We start from the raw sequence: 10647 nt of genomic DNA on the forward strand, positions 1-10647 counted from the left end.
TCTCAGCCTCCCTAGAAGATGCGATTACAGGCGCCCACCACTACGCCCAGCTAATTTTTGTATTTTTAGTAGGGATGGGGTTTCACCATTTTGGTCAGGCTTGTCTCAAACTCCTGACCTCAGGTGATCCACCCACCTTGGCCTCCCAAAGTGCTGGGATTACAGGTGTAAGCCTCTGCGCCTGGCCTGTTTTTAGTTATTCTGTGCAGCATTGTGAATAGAACTAATGCTCCGAAGTGTGCACTTAATAATTAAAATAATACATGTTGTGTATTTTTCACCATGATAATGCTTTAAAATCCAAAAGTATTGGGAGGCTGAGGCAGGAGAATCGCTTGAACTCAGGAGGCAGAGGTTGCAGTGAGCCGAGATCGTGCCACTGCACTCCAGCTTGGGTAACAGAGTAAGACTCAGTCTCAAGAAAAAAAAAAAAATTCAATAATAGATGTGATAAGTGCAGAAGGAGCATATGTAGAGTCAGGAATGTTAAACACAGTAACTTTTTAAAAAATAAAGGATATTTACCAGGCCTCTTTCTGTGACGAGACCCTGTCCTGGAGTGATGTCTCCTGCATTTGTGTGCTGCCTGTGTGAACACTGCCTACTTCACAGTGATGAGGGTGGCTTAGCCACAGACCCGAGACTGTGTCTCCCAGGGCTCTCCTGATGGTGTCCTTTGCCTCCTTCACCACCAAGGAGGGTGGCCCAGCAGCAGCTCAGCCCGTGCTCTTGCCCACCTCCTCCACACACACCAGCCCTGTGTGCTCAGCACCCAAGGCTGCCAGAGGTCCTTCAGCAGCTCCCACGGCTGACAGTGACTCTATGTTTCCTAGCGACGGTGACCAATCAGATCATCCCAGAAGTGGTTGTAGCTCGTCGCAAGGTAAAGTCTTCTTTCTTTGTCTGAGATGGGAATTTTATTTCTCTTGGTTTCTTTTCATTTCATTTGAATTATGATATGCAAATCTCACCATGGAAATTATAGATGAATTGCAGAATTTCTTGGTGGGCAAATGTAAGTAAGAGTCCATTACCAACTAAGAGCTGATTCAAGATGGCACCCATAGGTGACAGCTTTAGTGACAAACTGCATGGCAGAGGGCATTTTCCTCCTGAGAAATTCATTCTTGAAAATGACGGTGACTTTGCAACCAAAATCATTTTGAAAATCTTACACAAAACTCTTGTGCCTTTCCATAATGTCTTCTAGGCTTTATTTTGGGGCCATTGCCTCAGGCACTATTTCCTGTCTGGGTTTCTAATGTCATCATGTAAACAAAGACCTGTGCACACAGGACACAGCATGGCCGATGCTCACAGTGTTTTCCTTTCTCTATATGCAGCGAACAGGAGGACTAGGAGCTCACGGGAAAAGACGTAAGTATTCTGGACGCACCCCTTTCCTAAGAAAAAGTTTTCATTGTTGAGAAAGGTGGAACTTACTAGCCTGCTTTTGCTGGAGAGCCACTTTGGATTGCGCTGCCTGCCAGAAATGAGGTTTGGACAGTTTGGTTAGAAAACATTAAGAGTCTAGTAAAGAACCGTGAGCATCACAGTCTAGTCCCTGAAGCAGTGGTGTCATTTAGATGGAAGAGGGTGGTGTGCATCAGGGTTGGGAGGTGTGGAGGACAGAGTCTGTGTAAAGGGATCACAAATGTCTTTGGGAGTGTGTGTGCATTTCCCCAGAAAGCGTGTTCCTATGTGCAAAGCACAACACAAAGATCACTGTTCTAAACACAACATTCATCACCATTGTACACGTCACATCAATCAACCCTTTCATTCTCCATGGCAGCTGTACCTGAAGGTAAGTTTCCTGTCCTCACTCCTCAGATAGAGATGGTGTGGACATGAATTTCCCAAGTTCTTGGTCTCCAAAATGGAAGAGACAAATGTGAACTCAAGCATGGGTGAAACACGGATGCGATGGGCTACTATTGTGCGTTTATCAGACAGTCCTGGCATAACTCATCACCATGCCAAGGAGTTCCAGCTCCTATGTGCGCATGTGGAGGTGTGCTAGCCTGCAGAGATTTTAAGCACTGTCATTACAGGACGGTCTTAGTGGTCACCTATCACCGGGTAGGAATAGCTACATTTTACAGTGGAATCTGGTGTGGTCATTAATGTGAGGCACACTTGAAGAACTCAGAGGGTTTTGGCGGCATGATGGGTTCATTCCTCAGCCCCCGGTCAAGAGCAGAGAATAATCAGGGACACATTCTGTTGTATTTAAGAACATAGTAACCACAAGCCTTAAAAATACATCAGTTCACTAGCACACACATCTAAGGCACAGCATCAAACAGGAGCTCAAGGAACAACTTGGGCGTTAACCTGGTGCCCCTCTCACCTGCTAGAATTCCTGCACAGCTGGGATGGAGAGGGTCAGCACCCCCACCTACTGCTTCCAGGATGGGCTCTCCCAGTGTCAGAGCCAGAGGGAGCCTGAGCAGTAGCAGACTCCCTGGACGCATGTTATGTTGAAAAGGGAGACTGGAAGGACAGATAGCACATGTGACATGTCATGTTTAAATGGTAGGATAAGTGTATTTTCAAATCTTTAATTTTCCTTAAAACAGATGTTTGACAGATAAATGTTATAGAATATTTTGGCTGAACTACATATTTTGAAAGAAGGGCTGATTTTATGATGTAAGAAATCTTATAGGAGGGGGGATCCACACAGCAGTGTGGATGGGTCCTGGGAGTAAGTGTCCTCAGAAGGGATCAGGAAGGCAGCACAGGCCAGGACCTGTGGCTCACGCCTGTAATCCCAGTATTTTTGGAGGCCATGGCGGGTGTATTGCTTGAGCCCAGGAGTTCGAGACCAGCCTGGGCAACCTGGCAAAACCCCATTTCTACAAAAAATACAAGAAATCAGCTGGGTATGATGGGGGCATCTGTAGTTTTAGTGACTTGGAGGCTGAGACAAAGGATCCACCTGGGCTTGGAAGGTCGAGGCTGCAGTGAGTCGTGATTGAACCACAGCACTCCAGCCTGGGTGACAGAGCGAGACCATCTCAAAAAAAAAAAAAGAAAGAAAAAAACCGAAAAAAGTACAACTTAGCTCAGGTTTGAATAGAAGGCTCCCTGAGACGCTGTTGAAACACAGCCACATTGTATGCTGTACCCTGTTTGAGATCAGCGTTCACACCGATGAGGGTGGCTCAGCTGGAGAACCAAGGCTCTGTCTCCCAGGGTTTTCCTGATGGTCTCCTTTGCCTTCCTTCTCCACTAAGGAGGACGGCCAGCAGCAGCTCAGCCCATGCTGTTAACCCACCTTTTCCACACACGCCAGCCCCCTGTCCACAGCACCCAAGGCTGCCTGAGGGATTCTTCAGCAGCTCCCATGCGCTGACAGTGACTCTCATGTTTCCTAGGTTTCAAGTTTCTTCCGGCAGAGCCTAGAGAGAGCTCCACAGAGACAGTCGTGGCCATTTTCAAAGTAAGAGCTTTCTTTGACTAAGTTGGGAATTGTATTTCTCTTGGCTTCTTCCTATTTCATTTGAATTAAGATATGCAAACCTTACCATGGACATTATAGATAAGTTACAGAATTTCTTGGTGGGAAAAGGTGAGAGTTCATGACCAACTAGGTCATGATGGCACGCATAGATGACACCTTCAGTTACAAACTGTGTGCAGGTAACCTTTTCCTCAGGAGAAGTGCTTACTGTTTGAAAACAACGGTGAATTTGCAACAAAAATCATATGAAAGTCTTAGACAAAACTCTTGTGCCTGCCTTTCCACAAGTGTCTTCTAGGCTTTATTTTGGGGCCATTGCATCAAACACTATTTCTCATCTGGTTTTCTAATATCAGCAACTGAAGAAAAGACCTGTGCACACAGGATAAAGCCTGGTCTGACGCTCACGATGTTTTCCTTTCTCTCTGCAGACGGACTCAACGTTTCAATCAAGTGTCATGTACTCTGTGGGTCACCCATTTGCTAAGAAAATATCTTAGTGTTGAGAAAGGTCACGCTTTCCTCCCTGCTTTTGCTGGTTTGAGCTTCCTGCTGGAAATGAGGTTTGGACAGTTTGGTGTGAAAAAATGAAGAGTTGATTCAGCAACTGTGGCCATCCACTGTAGTTCCCAGAAGCAGTGATGTCATTTAAATAGGAATAGGGTGCATCGGGGTGGAGAGGTATGGAGGAGAGAGTCCGTGTGGAGTGATGGTGAATGCCTTTGGGAGTGTGTGTGCATTTCTCTAGAAAGCATGTTCCCCTGTGCAAAGCACGACCCAAGGATCAATGTTCTAGAAACAACATTCCATCCCCACATCAGTCAACACTTCATCCTTCACCACAGCTGTACCGGAAGGTTAGTTGAACATCCCCCGTCCTCAGATTGGAGACGGTGGAGAGGTGAATTTCCCAAGCTCTCTATTTCCTGAATGGAAAAGGCAAATGTGAACTCAGGAAGGGGTGAAAGGTGGATGTGATGGGCCGCTGCTCCACAGTCCTCTCGTGGTCCTGGTATAACTCGTCACCACACCAGGGAGTTCCAGCATCTGTGTGTGCATGTGGAGGCACGACAGCCTAGAGATCCCAACGCTGCCCAGCACTGTAAGATGTTCTCAGTGATGGCGAAAGGCAGGCTAGCAACACAGTGGACTTTGGCGTGGTCCTTCATGTGAAACACACATAGGGGAGTCACAGGCTTTTGGCTGCAGTGGTGGTGTCAGTTCTCAGCTGCTGTTCAAAAGCAGAGAATAATCAGCGATATGTCCCATTGTATTTAAAGATATGGTTGGACCCAATAGGGAGGCTCATGCCTGTAATCCCAGCACTTTGAGAGGTTGAGGCAGGAGTATCACTTGAGCCCAGGAGTTTAAGATCAACCTGGGCAACATAATAAAACCACATCTCTACAAAAAATACAAAAATTAGCCGGGCGTGGTGACGTGCTCCTATAGTCCCAGTTTCCCAGGAGGCTGAGGCCAGAGGATTGCTTTAGCCTGGCAGGTGGAGTCTTCAGTGAGCAATGATTGCGCCACTGCATCCCATCTGGGAAACAGAGTGAGATCCCGCCACAAAAAATAAAAACCAAAACAAAACAAAAATCATGATTATCACAAGGCTCAGAAATGCTCCAGCTTAGTGACACACATACTCAAGATCCAGTGTCCAATATGGTGTCAAAAAGAACTTGGCTGTTAGCCTGGTGCCCCCTCTTCCCTGCTGGAATCTGAAACAGCTGGGTTAGAGAGGGTCAGCGCCCCCACATGCTGCCCGCATGACAGGCTGTCCCAGTGTCAAAGCCAGTGTAAGTGTGAACAGCAACAGACTCCATGGACACATACACACATGTATGGAAAAGAGAGAGTGGAAGGACAGATAGCAGGTGCTAAATAGGGGTTACCTTTAAATAGGAAGAAAGCTGAGTATTTTCAAAGCTTTATTTCATTGCCTTCAAAAATGACGAGGAAATAATTAGAATATTTTGGTTACAATTAAGTGTTCTCTTTAAAGAAAGCTTGCTAGGTGGGATGATATTTACAGCAGCAGCTGTAATTTTCAGGTGGATTCTGGGGAGGAAATGACGTTGGAAGGATGCAGGAAGGGAGGGCAAGTGAGCTCGGATCAGATGAGGAGGCGGGAGCCCTGAGAGGCTGCAGGGACACACAGCCTGCTCTGGGTGGTGTGCCCTGTTCGAGATGGGCTATTTTACGTTGATGAGGTGGCCTGGGGATCAAAAGCCTTCCCTGCTCCTCCCCTGCACCTCCTGATGGTCACTCTGTGTCCTCCTAGGTTCCATGGAGGGTCCCGTGGAAAAATTCATTTATGAATCAGATGAGGAGGCCCCACGACAGTGGCAGGTCAGGCCACCTGCTGTTGTCACAGAAAAAGTTAGTTTCTTAGCTTTATCTTCTTGAATTAAAATAAGATATGATAATCTGGCCATATATATCATAGGTGACTTACACAGCGTCCTTGGTGGGGGGAATTCTGAGTGAGTCTGTTCCCCACTAAGGTTTGATTTAAGACGGCGGGAGAAAATGACAGCATCAGTCACACACTGAGCGGCAGTGAGCTTTCTCCTCAGCAGCTTGATTTTCTCCTTGGGTCAAAATCACTTAATTGCCAAGGAACATGGCCTTGAGAGGAAACATCCTCCAGGAGAAACTTTAGGTCGGGCGCGGTGGCTCCCGCCTGTAATCCCAGCACTTTGGGAGGCTGAGACGGGCGGATCATGAGGTCAGGAGATCGAGTCCATCCTGGCTAACATGGTGAAACCTCGTCTCTACTAAAAATACAAAAAATTAGCCACGCATGGTGGCGGGCGCCTGTAGTCCCAGCTACTTGGGAGGCTGAGGCAGGAGAATGGCGTGAATCCAGGAGGCAGAGCTTGCAGTGAGCCAAGATAGCCCCACTGCACTCCAACCTGGGGGACAGAGTGAGACTCCACCTCCAGAAAAAAAAAGACATAGTATTTTTTATGTTTTTAAATAGCGTATATTCTGTACATCTTTTCACATATATATATATATAAGTGTTAATGGCCAGGCATGGTGGCTTACACTTGTAATCCCAGCACTTTGGGGGCTGAGGCGGGAGAATCAGGAGGATTGCTTGAGCTCAGGTGGTTGAGGCTGCAGTGAGCCATGATCGCACCACCGCACTCCAGCCTGCGTGACAGAGCGAGACCCTGTCTCTAAAAAAAAAAGTGTTTGTTTATATTAATATTAGTTAGAACTCTACTTGTTTATAGCAGAATTAAACTGGTTTATAGCAGATATAAGCACTTGGAGGAAAATATCACATTTTCATTCCAGGCCCTGAGTCTTTAGTAACTAGCTGTGTGCCCTTTAGGGCTCTACGGTTCCTGGTTGAGGAGCAGAGAAATCAATTGCTCCAATGTAACGGGTGAAGAGTTCCTTAGGGAACAGCTGCGGGGCTCAGCTTTGCTATTGTCCTCGCTTTCTAGTAAGCCTTGTGTTGCTGAAGTCCAGCTGTGTGAGTATTAACACACTAACGGTATTGCGAGCTTCTCCGAGCACGTGCAGGCACTGTTGCGAGAAGCTTAATATGTGTGAGCAGTTTGAGAGAAGTCTTTTCAGGGTGTTTTCTTGGGTGAGTCAGGTGGGGGAGATGGCTAAGAAGGAAACTGATTAATTCATATCAAACTGCCATCCCTTCATCACCTGAGTTTGATTTGCAGGCACTGAGCACACTGCAGGTTGAGAACATACTTGGATCTTTATTGTAGCCTTGTGCTGTGCTCTTCAGAGCCGTGAGTGTGCTTCTCTTACTCACCATTTGGGTTCTTATAGATTGTTGTGCTTGATGCTGGAAAACAATTTGAAGACAAGACTCCAAACAGTGACCTAGGCCACACTAGCTGATTAGAAAATGAGAAACTTGCGTTATCGACAGGCTTGGAAGATTCTTGTGGTCCTGTAGTCACCCGCATTTCCCTGGTCTTCACCTTGCCACTCCGTTTTATTCTCGTTTTCTGTTGCAGTAGCTATAATGCCACAACGTTTTGTTTTTTTCCCCCTTTTCGTCCTTCCTGCTGGCACTCAAATGACCACTCCTATTAAGTGATGGAATTCCAGAATTTTTTTCTGTATATTAAACCTGATACAGTTTCACTCAGTTTATCATCGTTAGGGTGCAAAGTAGTCACCTAGAGGTGCCACTCAGTATGTAGCCCTGTGTTTAGAAATTCAGGGAGCCGTGAAGTATTTCGCCTCTGCTCTCTGAGACTTCAGCCAGGTGCAAAGAGCAGATACAGAGCTGAATGTGAGGTTGGGTGACTTACATCCAGCAGTACCAGAACGTGCCTGGAATCATGGGGGTGAGAAATTAACTCTGATTGAGGCAGGTATCTCTGATGCTTTCCGGAAGGAGGATGGGGTCTGTGCCAGGCCTTGGATGTGGGAGGAGGAGGAGCTGACAGGAAGCAGCAGTGGCCTCAGCCACGGCACTGTTGTGAGGAACATGGGCTGTGTTTGGGGGACAGCCAGGGGTTTGGTGTGGCGGGTTTACAGCACCTGTAGGAGGCTGCACTGGTAAATAAGCCCAGAAAAGCAGCTGGGGCCAAATTACACAGGACGTTGAAGGTCAGTCTGATGAGTCGAGTGGGATGAATAGAAACTATAAGCAGCATCAACTCCACTGAGGACAGGTTTTGCTGCCAAAGGATTTTTCAGACTTTGCTGGATTGTGTCATTGTGGATAAAGAATTACTGACCCAAATGTATTTGATCTTTGATTGTTTTAGTATGCTAGATTCTTGGAGGTGAAATTGCCAAGTCAAGGTGATGAGTGTTGTTGAGACTTAATTGCAAAATTAACCGCTAAAAAGGCAGTGCCAGCTTAGAAGACCATGACTGATTGAGAGTTCTTGTTTTATCCTGACCTTGCAGAGCTGGGTGTTACAACATCGAAAACCCCTGCAGTGTCCTCTTTCTCGCACTCCCTCCCCCTTGCTCTCCCTCCCTCACCCCTGCTCTCCCTCCCTCCCTCTCTCCCTCCCTCCCTCTCTTCCTTGGTTCTTCTCTTTCTTCCTTTTACTTCTCCTATGATAGGCTCTCATTTTCTGAAGAGCCTGCTGCTCTCTTCCCATTTATTTATGATGCCACATTTATCACATTCTTTTTTTTTTTTTTTTTTTTTTTTTTTTTGAGACAAAGTCTCACTTTGTCATTGAGGCTGGAGTGCAGTGGCGTGATCTTGGCTCAAGTGATTCTCCTTCTTCAGCTTCCTGGGTAGCTGGGATTACAGGCATATGCCACCACGCCTGGCTAGTTTTTATATTTTTAGTAGAGACTGGGTTTCACCACGTTGGCCAGGCTGGTCTTGAACTCCTGACCTCAGGTGATGCACCCACCTCAGCTTCCCAAAGTGTTGGGATTACAGGCGTGAGCCACTGTGCCCAGCCACATCCTAAGTTTTGATAACATACCAGGATCTTTCTTTCCTGTCCTCTCAAAGAGGTTAAATACTATTTTCATAATGAGTTATAATTGAGAAGTTTTCTCATGTCAAATATAAAAACAAAATCATATAGTTCATCGACTCACTTATGTCTTACCAGCTTTTTTATTACAAATTATTGTTCAGTCAACACTTGAAAGTGTGTCCCATTTTTTCCTAAGGTTTGCCAATAGATGATGATATTGATGATGAAATGTTTGATGATGACCATTTAAAGGTTTATTTTGAACAACTGGTAATTCCAGGAGTGATGGAATTAAACATATGAAGATCTAGAAGGACTGGAGCCTCCGGAAAAAGATCGGACATTACCTGCAAGTGCTCCTAGTCAGGAATGTTCCAGTCTTTGTGGCTTTTCCGAAATTTGACATTAGAAAATCACTATTGTTAAGGCAAGTAGCGGCGGCACTTCAAGATGCGCTGCCTGACCATGCCCATGCTGCTGCGGGCCCTGGCCCAGGCCACACATGCAGGACCTCCTGGTGGCCGGACCCTCCACAGCAGTGCAGTGGCAGCCACTTACAAGTATGTGAACCTGCAGGAGTCTAAGACGGACATGAAGTCAGTGACTGACCAGGCAGCCCGGACCCTGCTGTGGACTGAGCTCTTCCGAGGCCTGGGCATGACCCTGAGCTACCTGTTCCGGGAACCCGCCACCATCAACTACCCGTTGGAGAAGGGCCCGCTGAGCCCTCGCTTCCGTGGGGAGCACGCACTGCGCCGGTACCCATCCGGGAAGGAGCACTGTATTGCGTGCAAGCTCTGCCAGGCCGTCTGCACCGCCCAGGCCATCACCATCGAGGCTGAGCCAAGAGCTGATGGCAGCCGCCGGACCACCCGCTGTGACATCGACATGACCAAGTGTATCTACTGCGGCTTCTGCCAGGAGGCCTGCCCCATGGATGCCATCGTCGAGGGCCCCAACTTTGAGTTCTCCACGGAGACGCATGAGGAGCTGCTGTACAACAAGGAGAAGCTGCTCAACAATGGGGACAAGTGGGAGGCCGAGATTGCCACCAACATCCAGGCTGACTACCTGTACCGGTGACGCCCCACCGGCCCACAACCCCTGCTGCCCAATAAAATACTGCTCCAACCCCCCCCCCCAAAAAAAAAAATAAGAAAAGAAAATCACTATTGTTCTCATTGGATGTTCACATGAAATTTAAGCCTCTGGTTTTCTTTGGACTCCATTTTTTTCCAGGTATGAATTGATGAGGAATGCCTGCCTTTTCTTCCTTCTTCCTACCTCTCTCTCGACCTACAGAAAATTCAAAGGCTAACACAATGGAGATTTACATATTCTTCATGCAGATTCACCAGTTGATAGTGTTTGCCACCTTTGCATTTTTTCCCTCTTCATACTTTCTTCCCTGAATCACTTGAAAGTAAACTGCAGAGAACATGACATCTTACCCCAACACTTCAGCATCTATCTCTTGTGAATCAGGACATCTTTCTCCATAATCACAGTTCTGTTATCTATCTTTGATACAATAATTTAAATTACTGTACCGTCCACATTGAAATTTATGTGATTATCTCCCAAATGTCCTCTATTTTTATTGTTTTCGATTCACAGTTTAATCAGAGATTAACCTCGCCTTTGGTTGTCATATTTCTGTATTCTCTTTTAATTTGGAGTCATTCTTTCACGACGTGAAACATTTTGTAAAATCTAGGCTCTTTGTTTTTCAGA

At 46.6% G+C, this 10647-nt stretch overlaps 1 protein-coding gene across 1 annotated transcript; it reads left to right on the forward strand.

The window, feature by feature from the left end:
• Positions 1-9301: 9301 nt before the first annotated feature.
• On the forward strand, positions 9302-10048 carry LOC140709945 (NADH dehydrogenase [ubiquinone] iron-sulfur protein 8, mitochondrial-like). Its single transcript, XM_073010459.1, has one exon. It carries the CDS (start codon positions 9364-9366, stop codon positions 9994-9996), a length of 633 nt encoding a protein of 210 aa, XP_072866560.1. The 5' UTR covers positions 9302-9363; the 3' UTR covers positions 9997-10048.
• Positions 10049-10647: the final 599 nt, after the last annotated feature.

This window comes from Chlorocebus sabaeus, chromosome 23 (assembly GCF_047675955.1).
Source record: "Chlorocebus sabaeus isolate Y175 chromosome 23, mChlSab1.0.hap1, whole genome shotgun sequence".
NCBI classification, from domain to species: Eukaryota; Metazoa; Chordata; class Mammalia; order Primates; family Cercopithecidae; genus Chlorocebus; species Chlorocebus sabaeus.